At 43.8% G+C, this 14,480-nt stretch overlaps 1 protein-coding gene across 4 annotated transcripts in view; it reads left to right on the forward strand.

The window, feature by feature from the left end:
* Nucleotides 1-14,480, forward strand: part of ZNF516 (zinc finger protein 516) — a 208,584-nt gene that overhangs the window by 170,379 nt on the left and 23,725 nt on the right. For all 4 annotated transcript variants that reach the window (XM_019524277.1, XM_019524269.1, XM_019524263.1 and 1 more), the window contains exon 3: nucleotides 11,556-13,037. In XM_019524277.1, coding sequence (XP_019379822.1) covers nucleotides 11,556-13,037 — 1,482 coding nt within the window. The remainder of the gene's footprint in view (nucleotides 1-11,555; nucleotides 13,038-14,480) is intronic.

Here is a 14,480-nt window from a genome sequence, read left to right on the forward strand (position 1 = left end):
GGGGATCAGCGTTCCTGGCTGGGTGAAGCCACTTTCACCAGAGGTGCAGGCACTGGTCTAGCAGCTGAAGGAGTGCATCAAAAAATGGCTGGATCCCTTGAGGTCCAGTATGGTTCATGTCAAGTGTGATAATACTATGTGGAGATGGGAAAAGAAGAAAGGAAAAAGGTAAATTGTGTTACCAAAGGGGTCCAAAAAAACCCTAAATTGCATTGGTCAGACAATCATTTTTCCCCCAGGAATGGTGATGCAAAAACTGTATTTCATATTTCTGTGCACCCGTAAGTGTATTGGTTTTCTTAGTTTAGGTCTTTCATAAAAAGTCTTCAGTCTTAAGTGACCAGTCATTGTCACATCTGCTGCATTGAGTTTTGTAATCATAAGAGTAAAATGTAAATAAGAAGCCATTTTAGCAAACCTAACAAGTGAACTTATGACAACAGGATCAGAAACTATAAACAGTAAAACAAAATGAATAAAAAATGTGAGTTTGGTGTAATAGATTCAGAATTAATGTGTGTTTCTTAGGAAACACAAAACAAACATGTATAACCCAAGTATTCGGGTGCATTTTGTTATAAATAAAAGTACACTTGCATTGCAAATATTAGAATCCTAAAAATTGGAGGTTAAAAGGTCATTCCCCAAATTCTCAACTTCAGTAAAGCATAAAAATTCTAAGATTAGTATCTCCAAGCAGATGCCTCAAAGACATGTAATAAGGAAAAGCAATGTGGTGTGAAACAAACACTCACAGCTATAGGTGACTAGGGAGCACAAGTGAGTAGAACTCTTGGGACATGTTCTCTGAAGGTTTGCAGGCTCTGGTTGCCTACTGCAAGACTCAGGGTTGTGTTGTGTCTTTTTTTTTTTGCTGGCCTATCTTCATTAAAATGAATGCCTGGGTGAGTTTAGTCTGCTGAGTCAAAGTGTTTATCAGGCAAGGCCTGACTTTCCAGGATCATGGTTGGTTTGTACAGTATAAAGACTTTGAACTGCAGCCAACAAACGCAACAAAAAAGTTAACTACAACATGTTACTTCCAAAATTAGTGCAGGAGGAAGTCGAACCCTGTGTTTTGTACAATCAAATACAACCCTACTATATGTTAGCAATCTTGGTTCAGCAATATTTGAAAGACAAGAATTTAGACCATATCAGGGCAGTCTAAGCCTTGTCCAACTGACGGTTGTATGAATAGTTTTCTAGGAGCTGGCTGCATCAAGTTTTGTGAAATTCATCAAAACATATACAAATTCATATCTAATGACAGAGACTACATGCCTTAGCCTTAAATAAATCTGTCAGAATCCAGTTAACCTCTCTCTAAGATAATGTCCTCAATCAGGTGTGCAGCAGAACTCCAGCTATGGAAATTTTTCCATTGGCTGGGTATTGGCAACTCTAGACAAGATACTTGCATTAGATACATTGCATTAGATACTTGCAAGATACATTGCCCATAGCTGTGCCAAGAAATTTACTCTGAAACTCCACATCCTCAGTAACCAGAACTTTTTTATTGTTGGCAGCAACTGGGCAGTCTCAAGTTTTCCTTTAACAGGAGGTCTAATGATTGATAATTAAAGAGAATTCCAAGGAGTAAAAAGCAGTTCAGAAAGAAGGTTGAAAAGAATTTATAAAAAATTTTGAAGTTTAGCAGCATCTCAATATCAAGTAACAGGGGAATGATGAAATTGGGGGTCTCTCTGTCTCTATTAAAATAAATGTGCTGATTCTAAGGAGGTAGTGTGTAAAGTTACCACTTTACCAAGAACAGTTTCTTACATTTTGATTTGGAATGAGGGGCCATTGCCCATTGAGTTAGATGGTGCCTCTTCTTCCCTACCCCTGAATTGCTCAACTTTTCTTCCTTTAGTAGCTGTTTCTCTCTCTTTTTTTTCCCTCCATCATCTCTGGTCCAGGGAGAGAAATGGATAAGAAAGAAGCCAGGATTCTTAGTCTGTGTCTCTGTCTCAACCCCTTCTATCTAATAAGCAAAGGATAATGTCTTAGTAAAGAAGTTGAGTGAGTTACCTAAGAACTGTCCCTCTCCTTGCTCTAGCTGTATTGACTATTGCAGTCAAGGTGAGAAAACAAATCCCCGGTGTTCTGGTCTACACCAGGAGAACAAAACCACTGATAAGAAAGGTCATGGGCCCAGTGTTGAATTCCTTGAGTCCTGTAAGATAGCAAGTCAGCATATGTACTTGATAAAGAACTGGACAGAAGGCTCAAAATTAGTATGTGCTAGAGGTGCACCAATACATCGGTCCAATATCGGATTGGCACCAATATAAAGAAAATGGATTGTATTGGAAATCAGCCTGATATGGCTAATAATTTGGTTGATAAATGCCCTTGCATGTGTGCAGCAGCAACGCAGCACACAGGCAGCGAGGAGCACAGACCTGGCAGCTTGGAGAGCTGTGTGTAGCTGGTAAGTCTTTTGTAGTCAAAGGGGAAAGGGAGAGGGAAGGGGCTGGGGGTGCAGATCAACGTCACCTGTGGTGAGGGAGGGGAGTGGGGCAGGGGCTGGGGCAGGCACAGCTGCAGCTCATCTGGGGGAGGAGGGCATGGGATGGGGAGGGGCAGGTCCTGCTGCTGCGTTCACCCTGAGAAGTCACAGTGGGGAAAGGGGGAAGGCCTGTGTCCCCAGATCTGCATGGGGGGCTGCAGCTGTGGGCTGGGGCCGGGGCTGTGCTGGACTCTTCCTGGCATGTGGCATGGGTGGGTTGGGCCAGAGCTGTGCTCAGGGCAGGTGGCGGTGGCACTGGGAGAAGGGTTATGGTGAAACTTGGGGTGGCTGAACCCCCCGCACCGTAGCCCCCTGCCGGTGCCACCGCCTGCCCCAAGTGAAGCCCAGCCCAGCCCCCTCTGGGAAGAGCCCTAGCCCACAGCTGCAGCCTGCCCTGCCCCACCCTGTTCAGATCTGAGGAGCACACGCCACACCCCCGCCCCCATGCCTTCCAGGGTGTGCACAGTGGCGGGAGCTGAGGATAGAATATAAAAGTAGGAAAGACTATAGTAGTACATCATTCATTCTTTTTCTCTGCTGGTTATAGGATCTGAGGTTTTATTTATTTTATTTTATTGGACATATTCTCATGTTTTTGTCCAGTCAAGTTTTAAACATAACAAGCAGCTGAGTTCTGTGCCTGCCTTTTTATAAAATGTACACTACCAGTTGATCATATTTGCATCTGGGAGTTTCTTTTTTGATCATCTTAAGTTTTCCTTTTTTGTAATTATATTTCATTGGTCTGAGTTAAACTTCTGTGCTCCAAACTAAATAAGTCTTCTCCCTCCTTGATGCTAACACCATTCTGAAATTTGCAGACTCTTGGCATGTCCTCCTTCAGTCATGATGAATTAGCTAGGCTATATATACTTAACTATTTCAATAATTTCCTCTTTAGTCAGTTCCTCTAACCCACTGTTTTGTTGCAGTTCTTTGAACTCCCTCCAGTTCTTCAATATTTTCCTTTAAGAGAGCTGTAGTGCACAAAATATCCCATGTGCAGTAAGTGGAGTGATATAGAGAAGGATTATTGTTCTACTTCCCTGTTACTTGAGATGTCTGTGTGTGCAGCCCAAAACTGGATGGTGGTTGCTGTCACTGGTTCTTATCAGATGTTAATAAGCAGGCTTTTAAAATCATACATATAGTGGCATAACTGTCCCCCTAATGTCACGTGCTGCCCCAGGTTTTTTGTTTTTGCTGTGGTGTACTTTTATTTGTGAAGCACAGTTGAAGAAGCAGGTATTGCACCCATGTCTAATCTGATGGCCAGTCTGATATCTGACAGTTTCATCACAGCTGCTTTGCAGATTTCTCATATTTGACTGAATATCTGGATTTTGGATCACCTTCCTCTTAATAGTTTGCTTTTTTGCAGAATTAATCTAATTAATTCTGCCATAAGATAGTATTGTCAGGGACAGTACTATCTTACGGTGGAGTCATTAAGTGAGATCAAATGCACATGTAAATGGCGACTGCCAGGGACCAAATTGCACCTGGTTATCTGTCAGTTGGGGCCAGACCCCCAGCTCCTGTGAGCCCCTCTACCGTCCAGTGCTACCACTCAGAGCCCAGGGTTTACACCTGTGCCTGCTGCCAGCCCGGGGCTCAAAGTTCTGCTGTCTGAGGTGCACATGTAGACGCTGAGCCAGGGAGCAGCTGACTCCTGCTAAAACTACTCCAGAGTGTGCCGTGTTAATTTCATGTGTAGATGCACCCACAGAGGTATAAATCCTGATATATATTTCAAATAGGAATTTTATATGAATGTTGGTAGCTGAAGAGCCATTGTCAAGATGAACTGCATTCTCTCCTACTTTCACAAAGAGTAATTTGGATCAGTTTTAAATAGTGACAGGATATTGAGTTTTTTTTTGTAGAAATGGGGTGCAGAGCTGGCTCTTCCTTAAGGAATTCCTTTAGGAACACTAATGCACCTAGCAAGCATATTTGAACTAAGCAATTAGAACTGCTGTCAGCATCTGTTTAGACCAGTGGTTTTCAACCTTTTTTCATTTGTGGGCCCTTTTGGAAAGTTTGAATGGAGGTACAGACCCCTTTGACTTGTAAGTATGGGTATTCACATACTTTTGCTTGATCATAGTAATTTTTTGCGGACCCCTTAGACATGGTCTGCAGATCCCTTTGGGTCTGTGGACTACAAGTTGAGAACTACTAGTTTAGACTCTTTGCATGTCGCACATTGAGGACAGTTTCTTATTTGATGCTGGGACATCAGTTATCCAGTAAGTAGCTACTAAAATAAATTCATAGGATCATAAGAAAGCAGGGCTGGAAGGGAATTCATCAGGTTATCTAGTCTAGTTCCCTGCTTAGGGCACAGTCATCCCTGACTAAACCAACCCAGCCAAGTGTCTGTCTAGCCTGTGTTTAAAAATTCCTGGGAATAGAGATTCTAGGTAGCCTGTTCCAATGCTTGACCATCCTTATAGTCAGAAAGTTCTTCCTAACTCCAGCCTAAACTTCCTCTGCTGCAGTTTGAGGCCATTGTTCTTAATCCTGTCCCCTAAAGCTACAGAGAAAAGCCTGTCTCCATCCTCTTTATAACCTCCCTTTAGGTATTATCACATCCCCCCTCAGTCTTCTGTTTTCCAGATTAAGTAATCCTATATCTTTCAGTTTAAATTGAAGAATATGCTTTGCAATAATTTTCAAATAAGCATTGTTTTATTTGTAATATAAAAATAATATATTCTGTATTCAATATCATAGAGTCAGAGAAGTAGGGTTGGAAGGGACCTCCAGAAGTCATCTAGTCCAAAGCCCTGCCTGAGGCAGGATCATCCCTATCCAAACTATCCCATACAACCATAATCTAAACTCTCTTCCCGCCCCCCCAATTTATACCAGTATGATCATGGGTTAAAATTCTTTCCTCACCCCAACTATGGCAATTGGTCTGACCCCAGGGAAAAGACCCTTTAGCCAGGAACCTCTGGCTTTGCTCCCAGCAGGAGCATTGGCACAACACAGTCAAAGTCCCCAGTGCCTCTGGAGAGGCTTAAAAACATCATGGTTCATATAGCAGAAAAGGAGGGAGGGAGAGGGGAGCAGGAGCAACCAGCAAAGCCTAGAAGCATGGAAAATACCCATGGTATAGGCATAGCTACATCTAGCTTATCCCTGATCAAACACTGCTGGCTATTTAATCTCTTCTTGAACACCCCCAGTGATGGAGTCCACAGCTTTCCTAGGTAGTCTATTTCAGTTCTTCAGTATTCTAAGAGTGAGAGAGTTTTTCCAGATATTCAAATGTAAATTTACTTTGCTGCAGCTTCAAGCCGTTGGTCCATATCCTTCTCTCTGCAGCAGGAGAGAGAAGGTGCTTTCCCTCTTTTTATGTACACCATTCAAGTATTTGAAGATGGTTATCAGCCTCTTCTCTTCAAGCTGAACATGCCTAGCTCCTTCGTCCTCTCCTCATATGACTTGTCTTCCAAGCCCTTGTTCTTTGTGTTGCCTGCCTCTGGACCCTCTTTAACTTTACATGTCTTTTTTTAAAATGTAGAGTTCAGAACTGCACACAGTACCCTAGATGAGGCCTTACCAGTGCTGAGGACAGAGGTGCCATGCTATCACCTCCTGTGTCTTGCTTGCACCTAATGTTTCTATTGATGAAGCCTAAAACCACATTTGCCTTCTGTGTGATTGCATCGCACTGCAGACTCATATGGAGTCTAGTCTACCAAGACTTCCAAGTCCTTTTCTGTTGGCATTACTTCTGTTTTTTCATGGTGCATAATAAGCTTGTAGAACTCATTGTCACAAGATGTTATTTATTTAGGCTAAAATTTAGCAATACTTAGAAAAGATTTAGACAATAATGTTAATAACAGCACTTACCATTTTATTAAGTAAACTGTGAATGATCTAAATCCACCTGCTTGATGGGCATAAAGCAACCAATTTTCTTCTGGAATCAAAAAGAAGATTCCCCATTACATTTTTTTTTTTCCTTTTGACTTTCTTCTGAAACATTTTTTACTAGCTAGTGCCAGAGATGGGATATTAGTGAGATGGACAGCTAATTTTATCTGATAAGGTGGTTTGTGTTCTCCCAACAAGAAGCTTTGTCCTGATATTTTTTTTTTTTTTTTTTTTTCCTATTTCTGTATTTGTTTCAGGTTAAAAAAAAAGAGTCTCCTTTCCATTTCTCTTTTGTCCCTCCCTCCTTGTATCTATGTGATTCCCTTTTCCATCTCAGTGCGGAATAAGCAGCTCTGGGATCTACTTTGGTTACTAGTGATTATTACAAGACTGTTGACATTGTCATGTCAAGCAAAATGCTTTTTTCTGAATGGGTTACATATTCAAAAGATGGCAAGTGCTAACCTCTGGTTTCGATTCAGCCTAGTTTGTAGAGGCACCTTGTTGATTTTGTGTGTGTGTGTGTGTGTGTGTGTGTGTGTGTGTAAACATAAGTTATTTTGAATTAGAATTGGGGACAGTTGGTAAATTGGGGTAGCTCCAGTGATTTCTGTGAAGCTATGATAACTTATCGGGACTGAGCCGGCCTGTTTTCATCTGCTAGAACTGCAGTATGCCAAGCAACACTTTCCATCAGAGGTCCTGATGTCAAACTTGTGTATAAATTTAGTGAATAATAGCTTTTATACATTTCCTTTATTGTTCTGCAGTTCCCATCCAAACATCTCTTGTTTCCTTGGCAGCTGCACTAAGCTAGTGTGGATAGAAAGACCAGTAGCATTCTCCATGGCTGTGGGCCCCTTTCTGTGCATTCCTTATTAGCAGGGATCCTGGTTTTCTCTCATTTAAAAATTGCAAATTCTCTGATTTTTAACCCCAAATCTGTGATTAAAAATTAAAGGCCCCCAACAGCACCCCCCAGCACTGCTGGTGCACCGCACTCCACCCCCACAGCCTCAGCAGCCCTCCTGATGCCCCTCACAACAGCCCCCCAGACCCACAGGCACAGACATGCACGCAGACAACCATCCCAGCAGGTAAGTGTGTGTGGGGGGAAGGGACGAGGTAGGGCAGGGGAAAGGGAAGATGCTGAGGGGGTAGATCAGGCAGCGGGGGGAGTGTGCCCCTGTGCCCATTCCCAGGAGCAGGTCCAGGGGGTTAGGGCAGGGATGCCACTCTGTGGGCAACATGTGCCAGCTGGCCTGATGGGGGTGGCTCACGGAGGCCACCACCGCAACTCTGCCACTGCACCATGCACTATCATCCCATGGCCACCCACATGGCTTTGTGGTCAAGTGGTGCAGAGTGCAGCAGTGGCAGTGTGGTGGCAACCACTGTGTGTGGGTCACATATGTGCCATCTGGCTGGGGGGTGGAAAGGGGGACTTGCATGCAGTGGCCGCCACTACACCGCTGCTTGTGCCCTGGAACTGGCTGCACGGGTCCGCGGCAGTGCGGGGTGGTGGTGGCTGCATGCTGGCTGCAGGGGCGGGGGGAGGGTGTGTGGGCAAGTGCTGCCACTGCGGAGCCATGCCTTTTGCCTGTGGATCCTAGAGGTAAGTCGGGCTTGGAGGCTGTGGAGCAGAGCTAGGGAAGCTGGCTGGGGGCTAAGGGAACGGGGGGGGCAGTGCTGCTGGCCCCAGGTGGCACACAGCAGCCCGGTGCAGGGCTGAGTACAGGGGTGCACATGCTGCCCGACCGGCTACCCAGGGGAGGGTGGGGCTGACATACAGCTAGCTGCACAGCTCCATGGCTGGCTGTGCAGCAGTGGTGAGGGATAGTGGCGAGGGGGTGGCTTGCACATGGTAACCACTGCTGCTTACACGTGGGGCCATGCCAGCGGAGATGGCCTCTGTGTACAAAACTTCCCTGCACCACAGCTGCTGCTGCAGAGCCATGCTCAGAGCTATGCGGTCAGCCGCAGGGCGGCAGTGGCAGCGTGGTGGTGGCCGGGCTGCACACAGCCATCCCCACCACCATCCTGCACTGTGCCATGGCCATGGCCACCACCCGCTGCTGTGGCTGCCGTGCTGCTAGCCACACGGCTCTGCAGCAGCGCAGGGAGGCTTTGTATGTAGCAGCCCTCGCCACTGGCATGGCCCCATAGATAAGCAGCAGCAGCTGCTGTGCGCCAGCGGTGAGGGCCGCTGCGTACAAAATCTCCCCACGCTGCCACGGAGCTGTGCTTGGAGCTGTGCGGCCGAGCGCAGGGGGCAGCGGCAGTGTGGTGGTGACGCAGCATGGTTGTGGGGATGGCTGCGTGCCGCCTGGCCACCACCACACTGCTGCTGACCCTGGCCACACAGCTCTGCGGCGGCATGGGGAGGTTTTGTACACAGCAGCTGTCTCTGCTGGCATGGCCCCGCAGGTAAGCGGCAGCGGCCACTGCATGTGAGCCCCCCCATCCCCTATCCCTCGCTGCTGCTGCAGAGCCAGCCACAGAGCTTGGCAGTGGGCTGCATGCCAGTCTCCTCTGCCCCTGGGCAGCTGTCCAGGAGGCATGCACGCCCCACATCACTTACCCGTAAAGCCGCAGAGGGGCACCCCTGCCCTCATCCCCCGGCCCTGCACCAGGCTGCGGTGTGCCACCCGAGGCTGCAGCACTCCCCCACTCCCTCAGCTCCCAGCCCTGCCCCACAGCCCCCAAGCCCCACTTGCCTCTAGGGAGGAAGGGCAAGTCTGGGCAGGGCTGGGGATTTCCCACCCTTTCTACAATCAGCTCTTACAGGCTTGTTCCAAGCCTGCAAGAGCTCTTTGCAAAAGGGGAGAATCCACGGATTTCTCTCCTAAAATGGGAAATCTGCGTTTTCTCCGATTTTTAAAAACAGGGAATCCGTAGTTTTCTCCATTTTTTCTGTGGGAAATGGAAAACTTGGATCCCTGCTTACTAGGTTTTATGGGAGAGCTCTCTTTCCCCTCTGGATTGCAGTCTTCCTGTCATCTCCTTGTCCAGCTGCAAACTGTTCATATTGCTACTGCATGATAGTTCAGTTCAGTAACCTTTGCTGACATGGCAAGGTATTTAAGTCTTTCCAGAGTCAGAATACATCAAGGATCTGATTCACACAGGGCTCCACGGTAATAAAGCAGTTGGTCCCTGGTTTCAGTTTATCATAATGGTCCAATTCAGATTCATTGGCAGCTAACCACTGTTTCCCAAATCTATAGACCCAGTGAGCCAACAGTCCCATGGTTCATCTTGAATCCCTTGCTTATCTTACTGAGCTTAATTTAGCCATTAAGCTGGTGCAGTCTCTATTGATTACTGCTACAATTGAATGGTTTATGATTTACTTTAATTTATTATTTAGAATGTTGATCAAAGGACCCACCTCTTGGAATTGTAAAGTGAAGCCTTAAAATCTTGTTTAAGAGCACAAATATTTTGGGCTATGACAGATGTGCTTTGAAAATAACACAGATGTGCAGTGTCAAATTACACTGCTCATGCAGTGTCTTTGTTTCAAATTGCAAATGTACCTTGTAGTGTTGGGCATGTGCTTTCAGAAAACCTTGCTGCTTGTAACACAAGAAAAACAAGTTTTTTCTGACTTTGCCCCTTTGAGAATTTGAAAGGAAAATGATCTCAACACAGTGAGCATTCAACCCTGCAAGACTGCAAATCTATGCGTTATTTTTAACCTAATTACACCAAATTAACGAAAAGCTTAAGACTTTTTGCCTGAATTGAAACTGAGGTTAAATAGACTTTATTTTCAGTGAAACTTCAACCAAAGATATACTTGTTACATTGTGCCATTTAGAATAGTGCCTATGGCACCGATGTTATATTAAAGAACGGTGCTTGATTTTCTAAAGCACTGGTTTTTATGAGTTGATGTGAGAGCATATACAACTATAGAACAGTTCATTCCTTTTTCTTCCTCACCACTCCCACAGTTACGGTGATCATTTTGGATTGGTGACTATTTAGATGGAACTTAGTTTTCTTATACTTGCTTAACAGTGGCTCATTAACTGCATGTTAATTGAAACTGAAAGTTTGTCAGATGATTCAATTCAGTTACGTGTTAAATGGATTCAGTGAAGTAAGCATTACTGCTGTGATGAAAATCTCTCTGGAATTGATTGTGAACTGATTTGGAGTGATTCAAAGACTTTATCAGTAGCTCTTAAAGATAAGTGTTTTGAGAACTGTTGGAGTTGGGAATGTTCTAAGTAAAACAAATGCTGTTTCTCTCACCACCTTTCCCTCTGAACAGCCATAAAATGTACACAGTTTTATTCTGCTCCATTTCTGAAGTTTTTGGTAGATAAAACATCCTTCAAGTTACAAGTTTGAGAACGGGGGGCAGAAAAAAAGAAAATACAAAAAATTTAAAGTCCAGTTTTAGTTGTGCATTTTCAGTATGTGAAAATGTTCAGATCTTTCCCTACAGCAAATCTGCTAGTTGTAAGGTTATATGAAATTTTGTTAAAATAAAATGTGCCAAGTTCTAAAATAAAAACAGACAGGTAAATCAGGAATACTGAGTTACAGAATTTAGGCTGTATAATTCATCCTGTTATACTTGGGCATTGCAAAGGTCTCTGTTAAGTGAACAATTTACTGTATACACTGTACGTGCTGTAAGAGCTTGTATGTTAGGTTTCAGTGTTGAACCAATTTTTATCGGTGTTATAAACCCTTTGAAAATAGTAGCTTGTAATGGAAACACTGACAGACCTTTTAACTAGTATATTCTTATCTGGCTCCATTATCTTTGTTTTGGTTAAAGTATTAAATAGCTGCATATTTGTTTATCTCTCTCTCACTCAGAATTTTAACAAGTGTGGATTATTGAACTGCTCTTTCTTTAAAATGTCATGAACATGCAGCATCAGATAGTTTGTCCAAATTTCACAGTGATGTTTTCAAAGTAAATTGAACTCAGCATCTTATTGCCATGATTTTCCTACTTATACAACGCATTTAATCTGTTGTATGTCATTATGATGCTAATAATGGAAAAACTTTCCAAAGTTTGCTTCCCTTCTCTTATTTTAAAGTCAAATTTTGATGTTTTGGTATGTCCTTCTTTTAACATAGAATGATAATTTGGTTTTTCATTTGTCTAATTCAGGTGGAAAGCCGTACCACTGCAGCCTTTCTCAAGGAGAAACTCCGATGGTGACATCTCAGGTGGATGAGCTTCCTAAACTTGGAAGCAACAATGCCAGAGAAAGTGATGCCAATGAATCTAAAGCAGAGATACCAGCTTTGATATCTGCACTGGAAAAAGAGGTCAAAGAGCCCTTTCCAGAATACGAAGATCAGAGATGTTCTCCAGGCTTAAAGATGCCAGCATTTCGACAAAGCCAAGAGCCTCCTTGCTCCAGCAGCATTGCTGACCTTCCTTCCGGCAGGGGCCAGACACCTTCAGACATGGTAATAGACTTGAAAACCTCAGTGGAAATGCAGGCTAGTCACTCTAAAGAAAACTTGCCACGTAGAGAGCACCCCTTGGTAGAAAAAGGTGGAGAGGCCCAAGAAATGGTTCTGCTAGATTTGAGTGAGAAATCAACAAGGGATGATTTATGCAATAAGGGTTTTACCTCATCATTGCAGGCTGCTTTGATTGTCCATCCATGTCCTTTCTGCAGTCACAAGACCTATTACCCTGAAGTCCTGTGGATGCACAAAAGAATTTTGCACAAAGTCAGCTGTAACTCAATGGTTCCTCCATGGGTTCAACAAAATGGATTCAAGAGTATTAAGAACAACATGGTTTTCCTAGCAAGAAATGGACGCACTGGCCCTCCTCCTGTCCTTGGGGGTAAAGAATGCCACCCTTTGCCCATTGCCAGATTTACACGCACTCAAGTGCCAAGTGCGTTGCCAGGATCCAAAAGCAATTCTTTCCCAATTGGGATGTCTACTAAGCCTGGGAATATGCACCAGTCTAAGGACAGCCATTCATTTGGCCACTGTGGTCCACGGTCATCAGGTCTCGATGGGTACAGGCCGGCCAAACTGAACAATACCCAAGAGCAGTACAGCATAGCAGCACAACAGTCTCAGTTAAAGAATAAATATGACATAAACTCCAAACTTATGCAAGCAGGAAGCTTTAACAGAGGCCTAACGCCTACCCAAACAGTCATAACTAGGCCCAACACCCAGCCTGCAAACAGTAAACAAGTGGAAAAGTATGTGGTTCCCCAAGGAAATGCTGGTTTTACTCCTTCAGGTAAGCACTGTGCATCTGACTCCTTGAAGGCCAAATTCAACCCCCCATCTCAGTATCACCCTCTGTGTAAAACTGAGCAGTACAGTAAACATGAAGAGCCATCAGTGCCTCAGCAGGAATCTCATACAAAGGCTGGAAATGAGATGAGGACATTGGCAAACTGCACAATAGGAGCAAGAGCAAGTCCACTAATGCACCCTCAGCTTAGTGCAGCAGGAGCTTCTCCAGGTTTACACTCCAACAAACAAGAACCAGCATCAGATGATCATGAAAAACGTTTGGACATTTTAAATATCTTTAAGACATACATTCCAAAGGACCTTGCTTCATTGTACCAGACCTGGGGTGCCAACAGCCCCGCACTGGATCATGCAGGTAAGGCTGTTAAACGTTTATCCATAGCTGCTGATCTTTCTTTTGTTTTATTATGATCTATCCTATTGTTTTACTGTTTCTTCCTTCACTTATCTTTTAGTTCCTGGGTAGGTATCAAATAATTTGCTTATTTTCTGTAGTATTATAGACTTCCCTCTCCCATACTGTGCGACATTTCTATCACAGGTCAAATGCGTTTGGTTCTCTCTCTTAAGAGTATTACCATTGCTTTATCCCATTGCTTGAAGCAGGCCAGGGTTACACAGATGTTCTGTTGCACTTAAGAACCTGGTGATATGCTGGTTCTGGCACACATTATAACTTTTTCATGTTGGGCAAAATAAACATCCTCTAGGGCTTATTCCTGATGATGTTAGTTAAGAGATTTGTTCAATTTTCTCAGCACAGAATTTTTCCAGGAACAGACAGCGATAATCACACATCAGTGTTCTTTGTCTTTCTAAACAAAGAATCCTAAGACCTTCCTTGTCTATATCTTTCAAAAGAAGAAAGTAGTATTTTCCAAGTGACTCTCTTGGTCTATTTTTGTGCTTAATTTTACAGAGATGTATCTGTCAGATCATGTGGAGATGAAAAGCAAGCCTGTAAAGAGTCGATTAAAAGTTCAGAGGCTAGTTTCTTCTAAAGTAATTTTACAGACAGGATTCAAAAAAGTAGAATGAATCTCTCTCACCTCTCACTACCACCCCTTATGAAATCCTGTTGAGTTTTAAAATTAACTGCCACCCTGTATTTCTCCAACTTCCAGCCAGATGTTTCTTGTGCTAATGAAAATTAAGGAGTAACCCTAGTTTCTTACTGTTTTGGGAGAGCGGAGTGTGGACAAAACAACCTTGTCTCCCTCTTCCCTCCCCACACAAAAGAAAGGAAAAGAAAAAATATCCCATAACCCTAGATTATAATTTTTTTGGTAAACCTTAAGATTTTATTCTACACTCTTCTTTCAGAAGGAACAGTATAGCATAAATCTTTTTTGCAATTAATTTCACATAAACAGAACCTCTTTTGTCACATCTTTACTCTAGAAACTCAGGATTTTCACTCCTGCAGCTGAAAGCTGCTAAGGCATCATCTAATAAGGGAGGAGGTGGTGTGAAGCTTTCTGTTTTTATTAAATGGAGGGTAAGCAAGAGTTAGTGTTCAGATTTTTATAAATAAAAAACCAGGATGGCTTTAACTAGGGAAGAGTAGAATATAAGGGCAAGTTTGCTGGAGTGCTTGCATATACATGAACATTTTGGCAGTTAGAGGGTGAGAAGGGACAGAGAATTCATACTGGTTGGTCAGGGTTTTTCTAGGAGGTCTTTTGGGGAGGGCAGGATGGCAGCATATGGCAGGTCTGCTGAGGAAATAGCCTGTGAGGTGCACATCTTAGCCAGCCTGTTGTCAGTTTTGCTCGATCAGTTGATTAATGATACTGAC

The sequence above is a fragment of the Gavialis gangeticus genome, unplaced genomic scaffold (assembly GCF_001723915.1).
Source record: "Gavialis gangeticus isolate Ggan-Ray unplaced genomic scaffold, GavGan_comp1, whole genome shotgun sequence".
Lineage (NCBI taxonomy): Eukaryota > Metazoa > Chordata > Crocodylia > Gavialidae > Gavialis > Gavialis gangeticus.